This window comes from Periophthalmus magnuspinnatus, chromosome 6, assembly GCF_009829125.3.
Source record: "Periophthalmus magnuspinnatus isolate fPerMag1 chromosome 6, fPerMag1.2.pri, whole genome shotgun sequence".
NCBI lineage: Eukaryota > Metazoa > Chordata > Actinopteri > Gobiiformes > Gobiidae > Periophthalmus > Periophthalmus magnuspinnatus.
Window position 1 is genome coordinate 15,310,911 of NC_047131.1, and position 26,981 is coordinate 15,337,891.

General features: G+C 38.5%; 2 protein-coding genes across 2 annotated transcripts in view; one reads left to right on the forward strand and one right to left on the reverse strand.

Annotated features, from left to right (window-relative positions):
• Window positions 1–2,609, forward strand: part of LOC117371815 (leptin-like) — a 2,611-nt gene extending 2 nt beyond the window's left edge. Inside the window, exons 1-3 of the mRNA XM_033967491.2 lie at window positions 1–36; window positions 1,274–1,478; window positions 2,274–2,609. The exon at window positions 1–36 is cut by the window's left edge and continues 2 nt beyond it. Coding sequence (XP_033823382.1) covers window positions 1–36; window positions 1,274–1,478; window positions 2,274–2,609 — 577 coding nt within the window. The remainder of the gene's footprint in view (window positions 37–1,273; window positions 1,479–2,273) is intronic.
• Window positions 2,610–4,798: 2,189 nt separating this feature from the next.
• On the reverse strand, window positions 4,799–26,832 carry rbm28 (RNA binding motif protein 28). Its single transcript, XM_055222729.1, has 20 exons — window positions 26,485–26,832; window positions 25,583–25,729; window positions 23,786–23,877; window positions 21,674–21,749; window positions 21,508–21,600; window positions 21,353–21,424; window positions 20,964–21,066; window positions 20,705–20,883; window positions 20,495–20,621; window positions 20,096–20,205; window positions 19,943–20,016; window positions 19,086–19,221; window positions 18,278–18,342; window positions 16,854–17,012; window positions 15,620–15,769; window positions 15,463–15,537; window positions 15,153–15,255; window positions 14,339–14,477; window positions 12,994–13,108; window positions 4,799–6,154 (listed from the first exon to the last, which is right to left on the reverse strand). The coding sequence occupies exons 1-20, from the start codon at window positions 26,600–26,602 to the stop codon at window positions 6,026–6,028; spliced, it is 2,262 nt and encodes a 753-aa protein (XP_055078704.1). The 5' UTR covers window positions 26,603–26,832; the 3' UTR covers window positions 4,799–6,025.
• Window positions 26,833–26,981: the final 149 nt, after the last annotated feature.

A 26,981-nucleotide genomic window follows, 5' to 3' on the forward strand; every position in this document is an offset into this window, starting at 1 on the left:
GATGGAGCATCCAGTGGTACTCCGACACCAGCCAAGGTAAGGCCCGCTCACTCAGATCACATTGTTTACTACGTGTACTATAGACTACAATATGTTTACTACATTTACTGCATTTACTACGTGTACTATAGACCATACTATATTTACTAGGTGTACTGTGTTTACTACATGTACTATAGACCACGCTGTTTACTACATGTGCTGTACGCCACATTGTGTTTACTACAGGTACTATAATGCGTGTTTAGTCATAATATGTGTGATATATGTGATTTTTAAGTAGTAATACCCCAGGGAGGCAGGTGCATTTACTCAACATACTGTAACTATGGATGAGTGAATTTTATATTTTACTGTATAAACTAAATGTGCTTGAAAATATTGTTGAAAGAAATATTGAATTGATAGAGCATTACGTTTGAAGTATTTTTTGAAAGATTCATTTTTTAAATGATAATGTGTGACTGTATATATGTATACAATTGTATTCTACAGTATATACACTCTGTGTACATTGATTTTCAACTAGTGCGCCTTTGAGATAATGTCAGGTGTGCCTTGAAAATAAGTCCAATTTGAGTTAATAGATTCACACATGGATTTAACTAAAGACTTCTCTCAAAAAAGGTTAAAAATCACTGCAAAGAATGCTTGGATCTTTTTTAAACTATACTTTACAGTCATAGTACAGTGTTTCCCAAAGTATGGAGTGGGAGTCCTGGGATTGCAAAATACTGAGCTTGAGAAATATGTCACTGCAATTTACAGTTAAAATTAAAACCAGTATGTTAGTGAAATGAGGTCAAACTAAAAAAGAATTAGTATTAAACCTGATATGTTTTGTCACTTGATTTTGGAGGTACCCACTACCTCTATCGTGGCGAGCGAGTTTGAGGGAGCGACTCATAGTCGGCCCTGGGGGGAGACAGCTGTAACTTTTTAAATGATAGTATGTTGTGTAATCACAATCACAATTGTTAACAAATAGGCAGTGATGCTAAACTAGCAGCAATAGCTGAAGTTAATAGTGAAAAAAAATAGATAAAACTGCATTGGAGGTACTACTCCTCTCTTTACGTTTCCTGATGGTAACAGCAGGCCTATATTAGGTCACAATAACTCTTGGCAGGATAATCTTTGTACCATTGGCACTGGAGTTTTCACAGGTGTGTTGATATCCAATATTTACTCCTAAATACAAAAGATCAGAGTACAAACTGGTTCATACAGTGGTGACAGCAGTAGCTTTACCTGGTCTCCTCTTGTTGTATAGAATCATCAGTTATCATCAGTCACTGGAGCAGTTGACAGCCATGCACTTGGTCCTGCCACCCCTGTCACTCCTGCTGCTCCTGTCGCTCCTGCCACTGCAGTCCCAGATGCGAACCGTGTCCCTGCTCACAGAGGCGGATCGGATGAAGGGTAGAGTCGAGAAAATGGCCAAACAACTCGTGCGCAAGATCAATGACACCATCAGTGTAAGAAAAAATACATTCTATATTCAATTGTCCAAAAGTTTAAGGGAGTGTAATTTTGAATGGCTACTGAATTTGCACTATGCAATGTTTTTAAAGCAGGGTCCACCATCTGCTTACCTCCTGCTGATTGCTTTGCCTTGAATGTTCCACAGTACTGGCATTAAACTTATCTATCTCACAGTTATTCAATTACAGGTGTTTTTATTGCTTGAAAAACATGGACTGTTACTGTGAATGGGGTCTCTCCAGAGATCTGGCCTGTAGCTTGGGCTGATTGTACCTTCTGTCTGTCTCTATGGAGATAAATGAGTTTAATGCCATACTCAAAGCAATAATCTTTCTATGGGTATAAGAATACATGACCTGGAGTGTAATTTTTTTGAGTAAACAAAAGTTAGAGTATAGATAGTGGGGGAGAAGTGGGGGATACATGGTATTGAGTATGTCACTAACTGCAATACAATACTTAGTATGTGTTGACAATCGAATGTAAGGCTTATGTCATCAACATTCTCTAGGCGATCGAAACTATCTAGATGCACTGCACTGTCTAAGCTCTGAAGTCTGAATCTTTAATCTGAGCTTTGTTTTAACACAATCTGACCATAAAGAACAGACTTTGGAGAGCTGTTTTTTTATACTGTTAAAGTCCCTTTTAAATAACATTACAATCACAAGACCAAAGTATATGGTCTTTTTTTGTATTTTGTATTGTGCAATGAAGTTTCTAGTTTCAGTACTAGTTCAGTATCTCTTAGCATCTGATTTTAAATACTTTTGCTGTTGTCCCATCAGATCCCGCCCCCCTTGGCCACCAGCTCACCATCGGGGGAGCACTATGTGTGCTGTGTAGTCCAGTACCTGAACATCTCCTCTGGGCTCATCTCGAACAACTTTTATCACGCTCTGGACCTTAAGGAGGAGATGGCCAGTCTGAGTGGCTTTGTGGATCAGGCCAAACAGTGCCACTGCAGCAGTAGGTCCATGAAGGAGGTGCCCAGGGAGCTACGGAAGCTTCAGGAACGCAAGCACTTCTTCCACAGTATCACTCTGAGTGCTTTCCATCTGGTTAAGGAGTACCTGAAAAAGCTGCAGACGAATTTGGGCCAACTAGATAAGTGCACAGAATAGATTTGATTTTCTAAAAGTTTTTTGGTTTTTTTAAGATTTAAATATTATTAATTTTATTGGGTTATTTATTTATTCAAGATTCACAAAAGATGTTTATATATATATATATATATATATATATATATATATATATATATATATATATATATAATATTACATTAAACATGTGCAGTCATTTTGACAATGACAGCCATTTCAGTTGTTAAATTGATTAGGTGATTAGTTATGCAGCCATAAAAGTCCAATTGTTTATTTGCACAGGTAAATATGTGGTATACAGCCTATTACTTAAAAAAATAATAAAGATTTTGCATTTTTATATTATTTACCTATTTATACTATGTATATGTATTTATTTATATTAAGTGTAAGGATTTTTTGTTTTCATGTAGCAGTGGTTTCAAAACTTTGTATTTTTTATGGTTGTAGTAATTGTGCAGTAATTTTTGCAGCACATTGCATTGTATTTTTTACTCTTGAAAATGTTTGTTTTTTTAAATAAATACAAAATATTTATATATACACACACACACAAAATATTTCTATTAACATAATATATTTGTGTTTTTTTCTATTTTTAAACAACTAAAAAAATCAAAACAAAACAAATGTAACTTTTTTTTTTTTTTTAAATGCTGATGGAGTCTACAATATACCTTTGAGAATCAGTCTTATGTTTCATAATGCTTTGTACTACACTATGTGCAATGATGTGGTAATAATCCATATGTGCTGAGTCAGAGCGGAGCATACGTCAGAGACCAACCAGTGGTCATTCCTGGAAAATGCATTAAAAATCATCTGAAGTGGCCAAGAAAAACTGTACAAGACATTTGAACACTGCTCCTGTGCAATATCTATATGTAAAGCTATACATGAGATGTATATTTTTGCACATTTTATATTTTATATGTACAAATAATAAATCATATTTTTTATGAATAGACCATTTTGCATATATACTCATTTAAAGAAGGGGTGAATTATTATGCTAAATTAGGATATTATAATTAACATATATTTTAGCGATCTCATCAGCCTTATGGCTAGCTGTGAGATTCTAGCAGCATGGCTAGCAGCTCCACAAACATGTGCAGTAGTTTCATCTCATTTGCATTGGAAAATGACTGTGTTGCAATCTCACTCTGAAGGGGGAGAGTAAGGGAGACGAGGGGAGACTCAGAACATCAAAGGCAAACCATGACCAACACTCATGCACACACCACTTTCATATTAGGCGATGTTGGTGTCTTGCCTAAAGACTCAATGACAGAACACATGCAAGTCTCCCACTTTTGGCCTGTACATGTTGTCATTGTGTCGTTGGGCAAGATATTTCACCCACCTCACTAGTGTGAAAGCCATTTGTGCATTTGTGCAATGATAGCAACAACGTCAGTCTCACGTACCTCACCCTAACTGTGGCTGCCTAGGTATTCATAAGTGAATAGTGAGTGGCAGCACTATTAGAAACTTGAACTCAATATAAATTAATAAAGATATATCTAGGAAAAAAATTTGGAACTGCCATTTTTTAAAATTCATTTTTTTACTACATTTCCTTTTCCTTGTTTTTTTTTTTTTTTTTGGAGAATAAAAAAAAGTATTATTAATGTTTGAAGTCACATATTCATCATTCTGGATTACAACAATTTAACCAAACAGATGAGACTAAAGGTGCAATATGGTACTTTTCTTGCGGAGGGTCCACCGCCTGCTGGTCTCTAGAGATGATAGAGATGTAATTACTTTGCCAGCAAAGTTCCATGGTATGGCAACTATCTATCTTAAACAACCAGGTGACACCACCAGGAAAAGATACAGGTTAGATCTGTGAGGAGGCCACCCCGCCGTACTGTGGAATATTACTAGCCTTGCTAGCATAAACATTTCTTGAGTTCACAAAGAATATGTCTTGTTCAACTCTGGCTGAAGTGCTTGCATGTGATAGGTCCCGGAACTGACCTAATTGACATGTCTGAACTAAGTTCAGACATGTATAGCCCTCTGTAGTTCAGAGGGCTATACATGTCAATCTGGTGAGAGCCACAGTATATAAGGTATTATCATGCAATATCAGTGAACATGAATGAGGATGAATGAGCCTTATCATACAAATACTATTTACAATAGAGACTTGACATATGGAGGCATTGTACATGTGACTAAAACCACAACAACTGTTATTTCAGTTATGATATTTAATATTTACCACAAAAATAAAAAAAACACAACAGGAGGGATGGAGCACAGCAATTCAAACTGTACAACTTTACATTTGAGCTCAACTTTATCAAGATTTCATCCTGATTTGTGTTCATATCCATATAATAACAAAATAACAAATTGGTAAAGAAAAAGATTTACAGGATCAAGATTGGAATAGACATTTTTGGAAAATTTGAGAAATATTGCAATTGAAATAAAAATTAAATTGACAGTGCACATTTCAAACACGATGTTTACAACCGAATTAACATTTGAGAAGACTGAAATATGAACAGCTAAAACAAGAATCCCATGCATTTCAAAACAAGTTTGTATAAGTCTAAACTACAGGGTTAGCAGGTTTTATACACAATAGGACCCCAGTACTCAAAATAAACGCAAATTGCCTACATTCAAATTGTAATTTCAACAAATGATTTAATTTTAGACTAAGAAACACATTACAATTAGAAGCAAGCCATGAATACCGAATAACTGGCCTAGTCCAATACATATAAACCAAGAAACTACGATTGAGGTTTTGTGCTATTAGGATCTTTGATTCAATTCACATCTGGAGAAGCAGATTCATACTTGGATATATGCTGCATGTAACAGCGCAACCAACTTTACATTAGGTGCATACTAGGAGAGGCGTTCAAATGCACAGGAGAAAATATTAGGCATGTGACATGTTTTGGACGTCGATGTTAAAGTGAAAAAAGACAAAACTGTTGAGCTGAAGAGTAAATATCTTGAGAGTAACAGTGTGTAGCGTGCTTAACATAAATGAGATGTTGCTTATCCATTTCTGCCAATGCAAGTGTGGTTATATGCATGATAGCCATTTTTTAGAAATTATAGCTGTAAACTTAGTATTAGTGCTAATGACAAATTATTAGACGTGCCTGAACACCTCATAGCCCCTCGTTCACACCTATTGAGTTCTTTCACATGGTGTAGACTGGAGTCTGTAGAGTGGTCTGACAGGTTTTGGGGCAAACACTATTTGAATTCAGTTGTTTAGCGCATTTGAGCCACTGAGAGGAAGTAAATAAATATCTAAAACAATTCTCAATATTTGGCTATCTGCTCTAATTTCTAGCAAAAACTGACTCACTGATGAAGTACAAAATCACATGAACTGAAATTGCAGCCAGGTTGGAATACGTTCAGTCTTAAATTTGATTTCTAATCATAAAAATGGTTTAGCTGTCGAACCACTTGCTCCTCTTGACCATGGTGTCTGCATTCCCCATCAGTTTCCTCTTATACTGCTCCACCAGACTGTCGAAGCGGTCCCCTCCCTTTCTCTTGAAAGGCTTACTGGGTTTAACCTGAGGGAGACAATTACAAAATTTAAAAATATATCTTCATTTTTCTGGACCACATTAAAGTAATGATTAAAGCTGCATTACCCAACTTTTTCTCATAAATTAGTACATTCCCAGAAAGTGTTTTGTAAAAGTAGAACTTCGTGACAAAAATAAGACTTTTCTGCTTTTAGGTCAATTAGGATTACCTAAATTATTTCTATTTGTTAAATGCCAGAATAAAAAGGGAAGGATCTTTTTTAGACAATTCTGCATTACTTATTCCTCAGAGTATGAAGTTTACATCCACACATCCATCCATCCTTTTTCTTCCGCTTATCCAGGAGGCGGGTCACAGGGGCAACAGTCTATGCAAGGACTCATAGACTTCCCCCACCCCAGACACGTCCTTCAGCTCCTCCGCTGGGACCCCAAAATGTTCCCAGGCCAACCAAGAGACATAGTCCCTCCAGTGGGTCCCGGGTCTTTCCCGGGGTCTCCTCACAGTGGGACATGCCTGGAACACCTCCTTAGTGAGGCGTCCAGGGGACATCCTGAACAGATGCCCGAGCCACCTCAGATGGCTCCTCTCGACATGGAGGAGCAGTGGCTCTACTACGAGGTCCTTACTCCATCTCCAAGGGAGTGCCTTTCAGTCATTACCCTCAAGCTCATGACCATAGGTGAGGGTAGGAACATAGACTGATCGATAAATCGAGAACTCTGCCTTTCGGTTCAGCTCCTTCTTTACCACAACAGTCCCGGTACAGTGACTGCATCATTGCAGAAGCTGCACCAATCCACCTGTCAATCTCACACTCTATCCTTCCTTCACTCGTGAATAAGACCCCAAGATACTTAAACTCCTCCACTTGAGGCAAGGACTCTCCACCCATCCGAAGAGGGCAAAAGCCAGTTTCTTCCGGTCGAGAACCATCCCAGCCGCTTCACACTCAGCTGCAAACCGCCCCAGTGCCTGCAGCAGGTCCTGGCTTGATGAAGCCATCAGGACAACATCATCTGCAAACAGCAGAGACGAGATCCTGTTGTTCCCAAACCGGACCCCCTCCAGTCCCTGACTGAACCTAGAAATTCTGTCCATAAATATAATAAACAGAACCTGTGCCAAAGGACAGCCCTAGTGGAGTCCAACATGCACTGGGAACAGGTCTGACTTACTTCCAGCAATGTGAACACAGCTCCTGCCCTTGTCATACAGGGACTGGGCAGCCCTTATCAAAGGGCCCTGGACCCTATACTCCTGGAACTTCCCCGGAAATTACACCACAAGGGACAGTCAAATGCCTTCTCCATATCCACAAAACACATGTGGACTGGTTGGGCAAACTCCCATGAACCCTCGAGGACCCGATGAAGAGTATAGAGCTGCTCCAGTGTTCCATGACCGGAACTAAAACCACACTGCTCCTCCTGCATCCGGGGTTTGACTACTGGACGGATTCACCTCTCCGGTACCCTGGAATAGACCTTACCGGGAAGGCTGAGTAGTATGATGCCCCTGTAATTAGAACACACCCTCCGGTTCCCGTTGTTAAACAGCAAGGACTTCTACTTCCTGCTTCTGAAGAGTGCAGACGCAAACCTTGCTTGCTCCTGCTGCTTCCTTCTTAACTTACTTTTTTAATCATTTTACCTCTTCCAGTGCTGGAAGATTTGTTTAGTTATGATTTTCTTTTAAGTAAACCAAAACTTTTAAACCATTTTTACATTTTTTAACTAAATTTCTGATGAGCCATTGACATGTCCGAGGGAAGAAAGCAAAGACACATGTGTGTTTTACTGGTGCACAAAATGAACCGTGCATTAACATCACTGTGTTCAAAGAACAAAAAACAATACATTGCATGAACTCACAACAAATTACATATATACCTTTTCACAAAGACATGACCTTTTTTTAATACTACCACACTGAAATAATTTAAATTTTAAACTTACATATTCTAATAATGAACTTATTGTATTTATGCTATTTATTATTTTAACAATTTAGTAACTCTGCAACCAATTGTGCTCTTGTGTAAATTCAAACGGCATCTCAAAGCAGAGGCATGGGGCTCTTTAAACATGTTACTGTCATTACGGTAATGTGCTTCCGTGATCCCTTGAAGATGTCCAATCAGAGCGCAGTTGTTGCCGGGATCCTCCCAGTCAATACCGGGGTATCACTCTCGCCGTGTCTCATACCGTGTCTCATACCGTGTCTCAATTCACCAAAGTGCATTTAAATGCGCCGTTCGAACGGCGCATTTAAGTCGGGCAGGTACTTCGATAGGCACATTGAAGGGTGCATTTGTTGGGACAGGGCTGGCTTTTGGAGACGCTCGCAGTCCGCAAATCATATGAGTCGGGTGCGTGTCTTGACCTCCACCGAACCCCTGAGGCTGACTCACCGAACCCCTAGGGTTCGATCGAACCCAGGTTAAGAACCACTGATCTAGAACAAGGCAAAGGTATTTTTCTGACATTATGGGAAGTTGTAGTAACAACTCTCGTGTCCTGTTTGCCACAGTAAACAGATATGGAAATTAGTTCTAACGGCAGAGGAGCTGGGGGGTTTCTTAATCTAAGTCCAATGAGTTTGCAGTATTCTTTAATGACAAGGTTCAGGGCATTAAAAATGCCATCAATTCCACAACGCAAATAACAACCCAGCATCCACCTAGACACTTAGACTGGTGACGATCTCTTGGACAGTTTTGTCAGTTACAGGTGCAAAGTGAGTCAGCTCTGAGTTCATCTACATGCTGCCTCGATGTGTTACCCACTAAATTTCTAAAGTCTCTGCTCAACAGTTTGCTGTCACCACTCACTCACATAGTTAATATGTCACTTCAATCTGGAGCATTCCCAAGAGCTTTGAAAACTGCGATTATCAAGCCTCTCCTGAAGAAAAGCAGTCTTGATGCCAAGATATTGAACAATTATTGACCAATCTCTAATCTGCCGTTTCTCGGCAAAGTCCTTGAAAAAGTTGCTTCCCAACAGCTTATTAACTTTCTCCAAATGAACAACTCCTTTGATGTTTTCCAATCAGGTTTTAAACTCCACCACAGCACTGAGACTGCTCTTACCAAGGTGACAAATGACATCTGCCTGAACACTGATGCAGGCAAAGTCTCAGTCTTGATCCTGTTAGATCTGAGTGCTGCTTTTGACACTGTGGATCATGGGATCCTCTTATAGAGACTAGAGGACTGGGTGGGCATCTCTGGTACGGCACTAAACTGGTTCAAGTCCTATTTAGAAAACAGGCAGTACTTTGTTGAAATTGGAAAATGTGTTTTGGATAAAGTATCCCTGACCTGTGGGGTGCCCCAGGGGTCAATCCTGGGACCCCTGTTGTTCAATCTCTACATGCTGCCTTTAGGCCAGTTAATATGCAACAATGTGTCCTACCACAACTAAACAGATGACACTCAGATCTATGTCTCACTGGCAGCAGGTGAATATGGACCAGTGGACTCACTCTGCCACTGCATCCAACAGATCAGTGTGTGGATGCAAAACAACTTTTTCAGCTAAACTCAGACAAGACTGAAGTCATTGTCTTTCACACAGAAACATAGAGAAAGTGTCAGCAGTCACCTCCAGTCTCTCTCTCTAAAACCTTCAAATCAGGCTAGAAATCTAAGGGTAACAATGGACTCAGACTTGAACTTTAGCAGCCACATCAAATCAGTAACATCTGCAGCTTTTTACCATCTAAAAACATTGCAAAAATCAAAGGTATACTGTCAAAGCCAGACTTGGAGAGACTTATCCATGCATATGTCTCCAGTAGGTTAGACTACTGTAACGGCCTGCTCACTGGCCTCGCCAAACATGCATTAAGACAGCTACAGTACATCCAGAACACTGCTGCTCGGGTCCTGACCAGAACAAGGAAGTACGAACACATAAGTCCTGAGCTCAGGTCTCTGCACTGGCTTCCTGTAGCTCAAAGAATAGACTTTAAAGCAGCTCTGCTTGTGTATAAGTCTCTTCATGGTCAGTCCAGTCAGAACTAAACATGGGGAATCGGCGTTTCAGTTTTATGCAACTAAAACCTGGAACTTTCTTCCTGAAGATGTGAAATCCAGGATCAAAACAGTTCTGTTTAGCTGTGCATATTTTTTATTTTTTTATTTATTTATTTAAAAAAGGGGACAATGCACATTAATAAACATTACCAAAAAAAAAATAATGTAAATGTGCCCGAGTTAGCTGACTAGAGCTAATTTTCATCGGTTGTCCCCAGGCCAGATGTATCAAGGCAACCTACAATTAAGAAAACATTTCAACATTCAAAGATAAGAATTAAACATAATGAAAGACAATATAATGTGGACAAATTAAAAATATATACAATTACAAATACCTATTTACAATTAATGCTCACAGGACTGAGTTTCCACAAGCCATTTTTTGGCATTCTTTTTAAATGAAAAGAATGATGGAGACTCTCTAATGGCTTCAGGCACTGTGTTCCACTGCTGGGAGGCTTTGACTGAGAAAACCGCCTGACTAAAGGCTGATCTTCTGTGAGGAATAACACAGTCTGCCCTCGCTGCTCCTCTGGTCACTCGGCCCTCACTAGATCTAAACTTTACGAAATTACCCAGTGACGGCGGGGCAGTGCCATGTTTGATTTTATAGACTAAACAGATGTTTTTAAATTTAACCAAATTATTCCAATTTAGCAAATTGTATTTTTGTAGAATGTGACAGTGATGATATCTGTAATGTTTTTTATCCAATGTTTTTAGAGCTTGTTTATAAAGTGATTCTAATTGTTTTATTGTTGTGAATGAAATATTGGACCAACTGACTATGCAATATGTAAGATGAGAAATAATCATGGTAAAGAAATACAATTTAGCAGCTTCAATTTAGCAGAATTCAATATGATTGAAAGGTTTTTATTCTGTACTCTTCTGTTTTAATGTTAATTTTATTATGTTTTTATTTGTGTGATTTTAATGTCTTTCTTATTCTTTAAAGCACTTTGAATTACTTTGTGTACGAATTGTGCTATACAAATAAGCTTGCCTTGCCTTGCCAAAGTAACAGTTAAGTTTACATTTCATTGGTATTTGGTACCATTGCTTTAAACTGTATGACTTGGGTCAAATGTTTTGAATATCTTTTCACAAGCTTCTCACAATAGCTGTCAGGAATTGTGGCCCATTCCTTGTGACAGAACTGGTGTAACTAAACCAACTTTGCAGGCCCTTTTGCTCGCCCATGCTTTTTCAGGTCTGCCCATAAATTTTCAATAGGATTGACATCAGAGTTTTGTGATGACCAATGAAAAAAAAGAACTTGTTATCCTCAAGTCACTTTGTAACCAGTTTGGCAGTATGTTTCGGGTCATTGTACATTTGGAAGACCCATTTGTGCCCAAGCTTTAACTTCCTGGCTTTCTTGAGATGTTGCTTCAGTATTTCCACATAATGTTATCCTAATGATGACATCTATGTTATGAAGTGCACTAATCCCTCTTTGCAGCAAAACAACCCCACAACATGATGCTGCCTTCCCTGTATTTCACAGTTGGGAGGGTGTTCTCAGGCGTGCAAGTTTCCCCCTTTTTCCTCCAAACATAACGATTATGATTATGATTATCATCACGGCCAAACAGTTAGATTTTAGTTGGATCAGACCACAGGACATGTCTCCAAAAAGTATGGTCTTTGTCTCTGTGTGCATTTGCAAACTGTAATCTGTCTTTTTTTTATGTTTTTTTTTGGAGCAATGGCTTCTTTCTGGCAGAGTGGCCTTTCAGCCCATGTCGGTACAGAACTGGTTTCACTGTGGATAATGACACTCTAACCAGCTTCAGCCAGCATCTTCACAAGGTTTTTGCTTTTGTTCTTGGGTTGACATGCACATTTTGGACCAAAGTACATTGATCTCTGGGACACAGAACCCGCCTCCTTCTTGAGCACTATGATGACTAGACATTCCTATGGTCTTTATACTTGTGTATAATTATACCCAAGAATGAACCAAAACCAGGTCCACAATCCTCTTCCTGATATCTTGTCTGATTTCTTTTGACTTTCTCATGATGTTACACAAAGAAGCATTGTGTTTCAGATGTGTCTTCAAATACATCCACAGGTGTGTCTCTAACTCGGAGTTTGTCAATAAACCTCAGAAGCTTTCAAAGACATAACATCATCTGTTTTTTTCCCAAATTGTTTAAATGCATAGCTATCTTATTGTATGTAAAATTCTGACTTTGAAGAAGGTAATGAAAACTGTCTCAGCAAATAGAAATAATTTTGGTAATCTTAATTGACATGAAATCAGATTATATCTGATGTATCAGTGTATCTTCTAGTTTCAACTGTATGTTAATACTAGTGAAGTGCCAGGTTTGTGAGAGCTTGGAACTAGTTTGACATATCTAAATACTTGCTTCCTCGTTCCACTATTTGAAAATCAGGTATCCTCCTTTAAAATCAAGACATTTTAATTGCTATAATTTATCGCTACAAATATTAACATTTTTAGAGGCAAGCACAGCAACAGTTAAAATCCTTCTCCAAAGTTGGATGGTTGAACGTTTAACTCATTTTTAACCGTACAGGTTTGAGCAAAGTCGAATTAATAGAAAAATAATGAACAAAATGTGTACATCTATACATGTCTATTCTTGTCTTGTCTCGTGGACCCAATATTGAGTCTTGTATCGTCCTGTCGGATTTATGACTCATCTTGCCTTGAGTAATTTACAATTCATATTATCTCCACATGATGGTGACAAACCACCAGTCTTCTCTAAACTCAGTCCCAGATTTTAGTCAATTCACTTAAACGTAATTCCACTCTCTGCTCCTCTGGTGTTGCGTTACCTGGTTCCTGGTGTTTGAAGGCTTTTCCATGTGCTGCCTCTTTATCTCCTTCCTACTGGGGCCGGCTCGGGCTTTCTTGGGAGCTGGAGTCGCTTTCTTTCCTTTATCTCTCATTCTGCACAAAACAGAGTTAGACTGTTAGATTTAGGGTTGGAAATGAATAGACCAACACATCCGTTCAATGCAGATAGAAATGCTTAAAATGCATATGACAGGTTAGGACATGAGCAGCAGATATGACATTATTCAATAACTTACCTACTTCCTGTATTTTGTACTTTTCTCAACTTTTTCCACAAAATGCCACTTCACAGATATAAAACTATGATAAATATTTACGACAGGTATTATCCCACCAACCCAAGTCATAATTAGAAAAACATGAAAACCTGTCATATGCACTTTAACGACTGCCACTAGCAACTCAATAGTGCTTCCTATTGGTGACAAATGAAACAGTTTTTCATGACTTATTTCATTATACGCTACTTTTAAATGCTTTGATATTTGACAGTTATGACTAATTATGCTAAAACTAAATGCTCATCAGTTCTGTGTGCTGGTATCAACATCAAAGGATATTTTTCATATATTGGTACGGGAAGAAAATCAGTTATATGTGTATATATATGTCTTAGAGTAGTTACAATTGAAAGCAGAAGAGGAATGAAGCTAAAGAACACATCAATTTGTGGGCCTTTACATGGATTTAAAATAATTGTTATCAACATCGACAAATACTGATTAATGGCGACAGTGAGTCGACATATTATTGGATAAAATTGGATATTGGTTATTTTAAAAAAAAACAAAAAAAAAACAACTACCTAAATATCACAAACTTTCAACTGTGATACGACCAGCATGGTAATTGTAGAGTGAAATTTGAATATGACTCCATACTGAACATGTCCCATCAAACGAATAGACCTGTCACGATAAGACATTTTGAAGCACCAGATATTGCTACAGAGAAATAATGATAAACAATTATATTGGAACTACTTTATGCCTCTGACAAAATAAAAATAAAGCAGGTTAATCCCAGTACACCGTTTAAAAAATAAACCATATCATTAAAAAGCATGAGCTGCAACGAATAAATAGCAGAATTAAGCAAAAATTAGCCATGGAAGTTACATATTCAATTCTTTGCAGCTCAAATCTTATCATATGACAACCAAAAAAACTCCCCATTACTGCATAGAAAATGTGCACATGATAAATATTGAGCCCAAAAAATATACTGTTCCAGCTTTCATATACTGAATGATAAAGATATAGTGATTATCATGACAGGTCTAAAGGAAAACCAAACCATCCCATAATAGCTCAGAGTCCTGACCTGATCTTGGGCCCACGGTGTGAGGGCATGGGCAGAACCTTCCTGCGTTTCTTGCCATTCTCCAGATCCACATGTTCCACTTCAGGTTTGGTTTGGAAGCCTGAGAAGTACCGCTCCTGAATCTTCTGCTGGACTGGAGCTAGGTGACAGACAGTACACACGTACATGAGAATGGGATCAAGAAGGGGAGGATAGAGAAGCAAAAAAAGTATACAGTATGGAGCTCTGGAGCTTAATATTTGCAATTCCCACTGCGAGTACCATATCAACCAAAGAGCCAATCCGGACGAAGCTGTCAATTAAACCTGCTGTGGAGCTCACATTCACAACATATGTTTATATCTTAATTTATGGACAAAAGAGAAAACAGAAATACCATCATGTAGAGCAAGTTAATACAAACATTTTTTGACTAAAATGATGAGCCTGACAGCAGCAGTTACAGAGAGAGGCAATGGTTTTTCAGTAGAAAGCTGACTGGAGTCAATGGAGCAGAAATGTGCGTGTGCTCACATCCTACTGCGAATGTGGCGGCCAGCTGCAATTAGCTATGCCCATTTATATATACAGTCTGCGGTTGCAATTAAAAAAATAAAAAGGATTGTGTACATCTTATCAGACATACACTGTCCAATTAGTATTACTGATTGGATATAAGAACAGGTACATATTTTAGTGTTGCGTTTGACAGACAGATACCATTTCTAGTACTGTATCTCATTTGTGTAAAGCATTTACAAGGTTTAGAACTACCCTGGAAAAAAAACAACACATTTTAAAGTTACTAAATTAAATGTCAGAGAGCACAACATACCCTTTTCTTTTCCAGTGTGGCTTGATGGGGGATGACTCTTGGTTTCTCTTTTCTGTGCGACCAGTTTACCTCCAAGCTGTGCAGGTCGAGTCTGGACCTGGGGCTGTGACATTAATTATAGGCACAATAAACAAAATAGATTTAAGTTCAGTCAAAATACTCTTGGGAATGTGAGTAGATAATGTAAACAAAGGATTTATAAATATCATTCTTGGATCACTTTTACTACACTTTTACTAGTCCTCAGAGGTTGGAATCTACACCTACAACAACAACTATTATGTCATTTTATGATCTATTTAAAACATACCTTATTGCTCTGTTTCCTCGCTTCTTTTATTTTAAGCTTCCTGGAGTCTTCCAACGAGAACTCCACGATCGGTCTCTGTGAAGTAAACATTCATTTCTGTTAATAAAAAAAATAGTCTGGTATGATCCCACCCCAAGCACACCGCTCATCTGGTTACCTTGTTTGGTCCAAAGATATCGGGGTTGTTGTTGAGGTAACGCAGGGTGTTTAGGGCGTGCTCGTGGACTGAGAACTGCACAAAGCCGTAGCCCAATGACTGTCCCATGATCTGACCCTTCTCTGGCTTCTTATCGTACATGACCCTGCACTGGAATGAAGAAAGCTCAAAGCAATGAGGAAATGTATGGGGAAATAGCACACCCTAGTGGATACAAACAGACTTACAGCCAATGATGTGAGGGTTGAACATCATATAATAGTGCGGCAAGGATTAATTGGAATAATCGTAACCAATATGGAAATAAAAATGATTGTTGACTGTTTTAGTAATTGTTCATTGTAATCTGGACTAAACAGTAACTTTTTTTTACTGTTTTAACAATAACACACTTAATTTGTTAATATTGTTCATAAAGCCTTCTATCACCATATGTGCGCATATTTGTTTAAAAATGTAGTAATCTCAATATACAATAAAAATAATAATTTTGATTAATCAAAAAATAATCACCAAGTAGTCAGCTACAAAAATAATTGCTCATTGCAGCCCCATTTTATACTGAACTGATTGTCTATAAGAGAACTTTACAAATAGGCTTTTTTAATTAAATATTTTATCTTAAAAAAAGACCCCATGGCTTATGTTAAGAAAGAGGATTAGCGCCAGTATAAAGAAAGAAAATGTAAAAATGAAAACAAAAACAATCTCAAAACTCCCATCACTTGAATCTTTTTTTTTTTTCTTGAGAATTTAGACTTAAATTTTTCAATTGTAGCAGCACTGAAAAAAATTTAATTTAATTAAAATCATCAGTCATTATTACACATAACTGTTAAAATAGCACATACTTATTTCATCTCTAGAATCTCTATATTATAAGATGAAAAAAATTGTGCAGTGGACAACAGGCTTTAGGGGTTGATAAAGTGAAGCGGTGAAGCTCATGATGATTCATCAGAGCTGCATTAGTAAAGATAAGGTACATTTTACTGTAGAAGAATTTGTCTTCTGCATTTGACCCATCCTTCATTGCTGCTGGGGCAGTTACTCAGGAGCAGTGAGCACTGCACTACAGTACTCAGGTAACCATCTCCATGATCGCGTTGCTAGGCTTTGTCAAGACTACAGTAGCTGGAGGATTTGACCTGCTGTGCATGTTTTGGGTTGACAGGGGAACCAGAGTGTCTGGAAAAAAACATCAGCAGTATATGTGAATGTGATGTGTCCTGACCTCAGTGATGCGCACTCCCTTGGTTCCCTTGAGACCCTGCAGACAGATGCTCTTCAGTTTCTTGGTGTCCACAGACTTGGGCAGGTTATGGACACACAGACGAGTCTTAGACACAAACACCTGGATGTCCTTAAGCTTTGCCCTCTTTATCTCTTCAAACTAAGAGACAAAAATATGTTCAATATTGTGACCATAAAACTGAGTTTTGTTATTATTTACAATGTAAAAATTACAAACTACAACTACAAAGACTACATCAGCAACAACACAAAGTTAAAGACGCACTATGTAACTGTAAATGGTCCGTTATTTGATTATCTACATGGAGATTGCCTTGCTTCGAATGTTTCAGAGTATGGCATTACACATATTTATCTATATTGGAGGCGTGTTGATTGTTCTAAAAAAGTAGCTCATCACCTACTTGTCTTTCTGAATATAGCCAAGTCTCTTATAAGCAAAGCAAAAACATCACCAGAAAAGTTATATATTGCATTTTTATTGGAATTAATGTCCTTTTAAAAGTTTTTTTCCCATGTATTTGAGCAATTCATCTCATATTGTATAAGCAGCTCTTGAGGTCAAAATTAGTCAGCTGTGTACTATTTGCATGCAATTATAAAGCATTTTATTGTCCGGTGATCAGGAAGTGTACAATTAGCATGCTCGTTGTTGTTAGCTTTACCGTGGTGCGCTTGTCTCTGTTGAGTTTATAAGCACGTTTAAAAACTTTCGGAGTGAATAATTAAGATGCTCACAGTGCATAATGTAAGCGAGGAATAACTTTGGATAACTGCAACCAGTTTAAAATGATCTAGTTCTGTTTTTCACCTTTTTAAGACAGTAAAAAAATCAAGCACAGTGCCTTTAAATTAAGAAGACTGTGAAAATAATGGTGATACATGATGGGCTCTGTACGAAAAAAAGACATTAGCCTCTTGTAACATGTCCTATTAGCCAATAGTTCAATAACAATTACTGTGCTACATCTTGTGCTATATCTTGTGCAACACTCTAGGTCAGGGGTCTCCAACCTTTTTCATCCAGTGATCTACCTTTACAAAACGACAATGCCAGAGAGCCACTAATTTTAGCGGGTGCAAGAAAATGAGTAAATATTAGTGTCACAGCAAGCCTTAGATGGATACAGTTAGATGCTGATAAAACATAAACCATTATTAATTTAATATTCCACAAAGTCTGGCATCAAATTGATACTTTTACAATGGTAATTAATTAAGTTTTAGTTATTCAGTACAATACATATAATTCAGAAGTACTTTGGTGGTACTTGTAAGGGGCTGGAGAGTTGGTACTGGTTGCTCCCAAGCTACAGGTTAAAGACACGTGCTCTAGGTTATGTTGTGCTGTGTTGTGTTTGGATTACACAAGTTGGGTAAAGACAGACAAGTGAAATGACGCACCCGCGCTCTCTTGGCCATGTCTGCCTCTGGGACACCCTCCGCTGCTTTGGTGCCAGCTCGGATCACTAGGTAAAATGGACAGAAAGCACCATTACGAAAAACATTATGAACATTTGGAAATCGGCCAAGAACAGGAGATGACTAAAAGGTTAGGTCAGCCAAAACACACACACATGACACATTCCTACTGAAATTGATTTAACTTGTTTTTGTAGATAACATACTATTAATGGCATTTCAATTGAAGTCAAGATATTTTTATGTTAGTTTGACACACATACTAAGTAAATCGTATAAATGATAAATTAATTTGTATGTATTCATAAAACAATGACCGAGAAATTCTTGGTGAAAAATAGTTTTTTTTATAGAGGGAAATTTTAGATAGAGATAGGGACAGATGGAGAGAGATACAGAGATACAGAGATAGCTAGAATTACAGAGAGAGATTGAGAGACAGATCGAGACGGGGAGAGAAAGTTACAGATATATAGACATATTGAGGGAGATACAGAGACAGAGAGATACATAGATAGATGGAGAGCGATAGAGAAAGGTACAGCGATAGAGAGATAGATATAATTACAGTATATAAATAAACATTGCAGAATCTTGTAGTAAAACTCCCAATAAAACATGCAAGAAATTCTATATACAAATCTTTCCGTAAAATGGGTCAAATTTATGGATGAAATCTGAGAGGATGCTGTCAATATTACATGTTAGGGAAGCACATTCGCCCCACTAAAATTTCATAAAATAGTAGTAAAAAGATACATGAAGGCTAATCAAAAGTAATTGTACATACATCCTTCTCTGGCCAGGTAGAGATTCCTGGTCCCAGTCTCCACTTTCTTCTTGTTCTCGTTGAGTTTGGACGCCTCTTCTCGGGTTACTGCTGCTACGATCAGCAGCTTCCTGCCATCTACACGAATCCCTCCATTCTGAAAGTACACAAGGATGAAAACTATACAAGTACAATACCACGGACCGATATTGCTGGCTTTTTTTATATACTGATTTTGTGGTGTGGGTGAATTTAGGGCTGTAAGATGAATTGCAATCAAAAATCACAATTTCAATCTATCCTGTCTTGTTTGGCATAAAAACTGCTAATCCTCCTGTTTCGATCTACAAACATGTTCTGAAATGTGATTCTTGTATTAGCTTGTCATTTTCCAGCCTTTTTGCCAATTCTTCTGGTTTAAATCGCAATGCTTATTTTTTTCCCCCCAAATCTTTTATTTTTCCAATATTTAGATATTAGATTCTCACTGAATACATCAAAACTCTGAATGAACACATATGGAATGTAATAAAGTGTAAAATAACTTAAAAACAGTTTTATCCACCTTTAGCTTTGATCCATATATTCCTCTAATGAACAAAGCACAGCTGAGAAGTGAAAACTATTAAAGGGACTTAATCATGAAGCTCATTAAGAAAAGGCCAAGGGTTTGCAGTACTGTCGACAAAGCAAAGGGTGGCTACTTTGAGGAATTTGAATATAAAATGTAAAAAATATTAAGAGTTACAGGTTTTCAGTATGTGCACAAACAACAAAAAAACCCAAATATTGAATCAGATGGTGTGTCCAAACGTCTGACTGGTGTATTTTACCTATAACTTTCTAGTAAACACAAGTATAAATGCAAATTGGGCTACCTCTGCTTCATCTTGTGCCGCAGCGATGCACTTCTCCGCTGCCTCTTTGGTCTTAAACTGAGCAAAAGCACAGCCTGAAGAGGACAAAACCAGGGTGAGTTCACAAAGTCCAGCACAGACAGAGGGTCGTCTACATTAGGACCAGCCGTATACCTTTGGAGTGCTCTGTGTCTGGGTGCAGAACAATTTTAATATAGTTGAGCTCTCCATACTGTAACAGAACCTCCTCCAGTCCTTCTTCCTCTGTGTCAAATGACAGATTCCTGAGGAAAATAAAGAGGAGCAGGACATTTGAACCTCAGAATCGTCCTCAATGCAACAATCACAGGTTCAGGCCTAAAGTTGCGGAACCTGGATCGTACTGTATATATTATGCTTTACAGACATGTACAAGGAGCATCTTCATCAGTAAAAAGGGAGATTAAACTGTCTGGTCACTCCCAAAACCCCAGCTAACTAACCATGCCTTCTAATAAAATAATTAGTTGATGTGGTAGACTAAGACAACACTGACAGATTTATCAACTAAAAGACTACAGTCCTAGTGATTACCTAATGAATATAGTTCTCCCCTCATTTATGTCTGAGGGGAGAGCTTTCTTGAATTTCTTTTTCTTATTCTTCCGGTCGTCATCTTCAGCTTCATCCTCATCATCCTCATCATCCTCATCATCCAGGTCTGCACAACACCAGAAAAATAAGTAATCTTTAATATTTAGGAAATCTTGTTTAGTACTAACATTTTAGAAACTCTAATCTCACCGTCATCATCTTCCTCCTCATCTTCCTCCTCGTCGCCCTCCTCCACAGTGCTGTCCTCCGATTCACTTTTCTCTTCCTCACCCCTATCCTCTTCCTCACTCTCCTCCTCTTCATCCTCCTCTTCCTCTACACTGCTGTCATCACTCTGTTCCACTACTTTGGCTTGTGCTGAACTAGGTCTAAAGACAAATGTTATGCATTAATATTTACAGTATTTACAGTACAATTCCACACAGTATTATTGAAATTCATAAAGTACTTTTTTCTGTCCTTCACTTGTGGTTTCTTTACATCCTCCTCCTCTTCAGAGCCACCGTCTGCCTCTGTCTCTTTAGCAATTGTCTCCTGTTCATTGCTATTGCCTAGGAAGACAACAGAATATAAAAATGTTGTTTAAATGTATATAAATGTAGAATATTTTCAGTACGGTGTGTAGGAAAGATCTTTTTTACTTGTTGACCCAGTTATTATTTAGTTGGCGGGCAAACACGTGACTGATTACACCACTTATTTAAAAATACCAATATATCCTGAAGAATGTGAGGTATAATGCAAATGACAAACTGACTCAAACCAGGACAAGAGCATTGATCATTATAAGTCCTTATGCAGATCTTTGCCAACCAGGTTCGCATTTGGTATTCATACCTGTACTTGAGGAAGGCCGAGTGGATAGATACTTGTCTTTAGCCACTGTCCAATCCACAGCCACTGGTCGACCTTTTAAACATAGAAACGGTCATATTTTGTTTCTATTTTTCAAATGTCAGCGGTGACATTAGCAAACTTCCCAGGTGAATTACCTTTAATTTCCTTCATGTTCATAGCAGTCAGTGCTTTGGCTGCCTCCGAGACATTTTTAAAGCCAACAAATGCAAATCCGCGCATCTTCCCATCTGTAAACACAGCTCAGCTGAGTGAGAAATTGAACCAAACGTGAGATAATAAAATGCCACATTAGTTACAGACCTGGTTTGAGAGGAATGCAAGCTTCAAGAACTGTTCCAAACTTGGCAAAGGTTTCCCGTAAATCATCTTCTGAACACTGTGTGAGAGTAAAGAACTGTTTAATTAGCATCATTGGATAAGCTACATTTGTAAAGTTTATCTGACCTAAAACGTGGCCTTCGCCTACCTTAAAAGGAACTATATTTGGATTTTAAATGCCATAAATATGACTCATCTGTGTAGCCAGATATGAGATAAACAGGTTCAAAGGAACTACAGCTTTCAATGATACCAATTATAATGCTGATTTGGTCACAAAACATTGGACATGACGGCCAAGTTGTTTACGTTATAATGTGGTGTTTTGTTTCTCAAGAAGATTATCCAATCAGAAAGCAGAATGCACCTCACATGACTCTCTCATTTGGGTTACCAGTTTCAATCCAGAAATCCAGTTGGTTTAAACCTAAAATGACTCTTTGACTCTCTGGCCGTGTCTCAATTCGCCAAATGCACCTTTTGATGGGACCCTTCGAAGTACTCTTCAAAGTATAGTTTGAAGATTCCGGACGAGAATGTGTCCTCCTCAGTGTAGCCACCATCTTGCTGAAATGGGACAGGCCTACACCATGGACCGCACTTCCGCTGCTGTCTTTGAGCGTATGATATGTAGATTATGTACGTTATTTTCTATTATTTAATAGAAGAAAAGTCAAGATGTCGTCATCGCAGCCGTTTCTTTCTGTTTAGATTGAATATCAATAGGCAAATATAACTTTCAAGGTGATTTTTTTCTGAATTGTAGCTACTTCATAACTTTAACAAAATATACCTTGTGAAAACGTAATAACAGAGACAGAGGTAACAGTATCATTTTTTCATTCATAGTCTATAAACCAGAGAACACTGATTAGTTGTACATATAGTGGGATATTGCAGTTCAACATTCGGTATTTTGGCCAGTGGCTACACCACTTTAATAACAGTAGAGGGCGCTGTTTCCCTTCTATGCCGTGCCAGTTCTTTTCATCTTATTGTAAAGTATTTTCTAGCAGTGCAGCGCTACATCAATCTAGTATCTTGATTTACTAACATGAAGGTAAATGACACGTGCCCACCAGTGGTTGCAGACCTATGGAATGTACCGGAACACATGAAGATTTTGTGCACGTCTCAGGACTCTGTTCTGTCCTTTCCTGAGTCCGTGGCTTCATTGTTAACATTACCTGTGTGGATCATTAAACTCTTCTGACTTTATGTTTCAGTCTCTTGGTCTTTGACGCTTACAATAGAAACGAACATTCTTACATTATTCTTATTGGAATCATAATTTCTAATGATAATAATGTCTTCTTATTGTCTAGCAATAACTGCACATTCCTTTATTCCATGTAACTCCCCTCCTTTTTAATCATCAAACACACTGTACAGATCTTTATTCAGATTTAACAGTTTCATGTCGCACTGTTGTAGGTGAGGTAAACCAGTACGAACATTTGAACGTGTATTGCGCAGCGGACTCCATTTTCTTCTCTTTTTTGCGTAATCGCGGTGCATGATGGGATATAGCAGTGCGTGAAGTGTGCATGGATGCACGTTTCGGTTACGGCTGATCTCCATGGAAACACTGGAAAGGGCAGGGCACATTTGTCGGGCGCATTCAATCGAGTGCACTGAAATGGGACAGCCCTTGTCGTGCCAGAAATTACATAACTGCCCTTCGACGCACACTTCCAATGGTGAATCTAAGGACATTTTGGCGAATTGAGACACGGCCTCTCTCTCTCTCCCTTTGAATCATTACTACCTAAACCCCAGCACCTGCAGCCAATCATTAATCAGTGCCTATGCTGCTGCAATATTCTCAGTACATGACAGTATGAGAAACACTTGTGTCCTCTATCCACAAGTTAACTAGCAACCCAGGTTTAGTTATGATTGTAATACCTTTTCTAAAACTGTAAGAGAACAGGCTACATACAGTTCCTTTAATCTGATATATCTCCTTCTAAAATTATGTCTCTTTTTTCCAAGTATACAATCAATGTGACATATATGACCGTGGATAACTGTAAGATTATTGACTCCTAGCATCCCTGCTCAGCCCACGTATCCTGATTTTGTTTCCCATACCTTGAAGCTCAAGTTTCGTATGATGAGCCTGGCTTTTAATTTGATCTTCTTGAATCCTTTGTCCTTTTTCTGCTCAGGTTCTTTCTCAGGGGCTAAAACATAAAGAACAATATTTTTTTGCACACAATATTGTGTTATTGTGTTATCTGCATTCTGCAGTGGAGAGAGTGTGGTTTGAATGCAGCCGACCATGTCCATGGTGCAAGCAGTAGTGCTTGAAATTGAACAAAAAAGAGCTCGGATCACGTACTTATATGAATGGGCACTGTAGAGCTGCTGTTTTACATGTTTGTCTGGCAATTTGGATCAACTTCAGCATGACACGTCTCCTCCTGACTCTGTCTGTGCAACCTGCCTGTTGCTCAAAAATCTTTCTCTGCTGTCATCAGCACATATACACAGTAAAGTGCATTGTATTTAGCCTCAGGTGAAAGAAATGACCAACACATACAATATAGTGCCAGTGAGTGCGTGCTATTCATGGGGCTCTGTATGTCTGCTTGAACTGTGTTGTCATGGAAATAAGTTCGGCTGATGACCTCTCACATGGCTCATGGTGCATGTTTGTTGTGAATAATGTGCAGTGTATGTGAACAAGATCAACCCAAAAGTGAAATAAAGAGAATTAAATTTAGTGCGCACTGTAGTCAGTCCAGAGAGAGCACTAGCATGTGTGAAAACACTATTGACTGACTAATCAACTAAATGACTAAAGAACTACAGCTCTACTACAGCCACGACTCCGTCAAACTGGTTAAGTTTGCGGATGACACCACCCTCATCGGACTCATCTCGGACAGCGATGAGTCTGCCTACAGGAGGGAGGTGGACCGGCTGGTGTCCTGGTGCAGCAGCAACAACCTGGAGCTCAACGCCCAGAAGACAGTGGAGATGATCGTGGACTTCAGGAAAGTCACAGCCCCCCTGCCTCCCCTCACCCTGACGGACTCCCCCATCACCACTAAGGACTCTTTCCGCTTCCTGGGCACCTGCATCACCCAGGATCTCAAGTGGGAGCCGACCATCAGCTCCCTCATCAAGAAAGCCCAGCAGAGGATGTTCCACCTGCGGCAGCTGAGGAAACGCAAGCTGCCAGTCCAGATGATGGTGCAGTTTTACACGGCCATCATTGAGTCCATCCTCACCTCCTCCATCACTGTGTGGTTCGCTGGGGCCACTGCCAGGGACAGACAGAGACTGCAGCGCATTGTGCGCTCTGCTGAGAAGGTGATTGGCTGCAGCCTTCCATCTATACAGGACCTGTACGTCTCCAGGACTCGGGGGCGAGCAGGCCGTATAGCAGCTGACACCTCTCACCCTGGACATGGACTATTTGAGCCACTTCCCTCTGGCAGGAGGCTACGGTCCATTGGGACCAGAACCTCTCGCCATAAGAACAGTTTCTTCCCCTCTGCTGTTTGTCTCATGAACACTCTATAATATCTGCACTAAACTGGACACTTTATAACACCGGTCACTTTAATAAGCCACTTTGCACTGTTGTTCTGATGCTGCTATTGTACATATTTTTTCCCTTTAAGTATTTCATTTGATTTTTTTAAGCATATCTTTTTAACTTTGTGCATGCTCTTATTTGTATTTGTATTTATTCAGTGTGTTTATGTTGCACTTTTTCACCGTATCAAGTTCCTAGTTTGTGAACTGTGTTCACAGACTATGGCAATAAAAGTCTTCTGATTCTGATTCTGATTCTGATTCTGATTCATCATTCATTGTGGCTCTTGGTGCAGCATTTGGGTGAGAGGCCACCCTTAATATTTAGAATGGCATACAGACCTGCTTTCTTCTTGTCCTTTATCTTCTTTTTGGCTGTAGTGAGGAAAAGCCGCTGTCCATCATAATCTTTGACTTCTTTCAAAGCTCGCTGAGCATCTTCATCCAGAGAATAGGTGACGTAGCCAAATCCTCTGCATTTATCTGTACCTGGTTCACAAACAACATTGTGTAATTAACTAATGTAAGATACTTACATATCTATCTCTCTCTATATATTTTTTTTATGTTAGCATTAATCATGATCAAAACATATTACTGCATGGTCTATAATAGGTGTTTATAATCGGTGGATTTTGGGAAAACAATCAGAACTGGGTAAAGTGGCCAAGTAAGAGAGATACTTGGTTCAAAAACATAACATAAACATAAAAAAAACATAAACATAAAAAAAACATAAACATAAAAACGTATTTGGAAAGACTACTACTCAAGTAAAAGAAACTTAAATAGCAAGTGTCTGACATTTAAAGCTAATGTTGTTGGAAGTACGAAACATTAAATGCTCAAATCTGGTATTTTCAAAGGGATGGACATACAAATGAGAAAAACAAAGTTGTAAACCTATTCACAGTGGGACGAGTAACCACAACTTTTACTCAAGTAAGTGTACTGTTACTTCAATAAAAAATATTACTAGGAGTAAAGGTATGCTGCTAGAAAAGTACTCTGAAAAGTACAATTACTTTAAAAAGTTACTTAACTAAATGTAATGAGTAAATGCAATTGAGCACTACCCATCTCTGAACATAATTTATAAGGAAATGCTGACATTGTTTATAAGTATTAGTTTTAATATGTTATTGCTGGTGTTCTTACTTTGTTTATTATTGCTTATCAATCATTGGCTAAACTACGAGTGCCCAACAAGTCAACAAACGCAAATGACAATTAAATTGTATTACCTTTGTCTTTTACCACGAAACACTGCTTTATGGGTCCGATTTCAGAGAATATCTCGCCGAGCCGTTCATTTGTCGCCGTCGTTGGTAAAGGCCGTACAAAAATGGTTGGGGCTGGCATGGCTCTCTGCACCAGCAAATATAAGCAAGTCTTTAGAAAAGATGTCTACGCCAAAAACACAGCGTATTTATAGTGTATTATTTACAGAATAATGACGCGTATTTGTAAAAACAGAATACAGTGATAAATGTACTAAATTTCACCATAACGAGCTCCCAAAGCACCACGCATGTTTACATATGAGCGCGGCCATGTTGGATTACTGAAGGATGCCCGGAAATGACGTCTACTTCTACATCCGCTGGAGAAAAAGTGATCATTGACGTCTTATATTAATCCTATCAATACATTATTGCTTTTCTATTATTATTCATTTGACAAATGTCTGTAAAAGTGAACTAAATATAAGTGTTAAACTAATAAATATAATGATGTGTTA

Excerpts from the sequence above, each read along its gene's own strand:
- rbm28 (XM_055222729.1), bottom strand. The coding sequence starts at position 26,602 with ATGCCAGCCCCAACCATTTTTGTACGGCCTTTACCAACGACGGCGACA. Across the intron at positions 23,878-25,582 it reads AAAGGACAAGAAGAAAGCAG|CCCCTGAGAAAGAACCTGAG; the intron begins GTCTGTATGCCA and ends TTTATGTTTTAG. Across the intron at positions 19,222-19,942 it reads CGGCACAAGATGAAGCAGAG|AATGGAGGGATTCGTGTAGA; the intron begins GTAGCCCAATTT and ends GTGTACTTTCAG.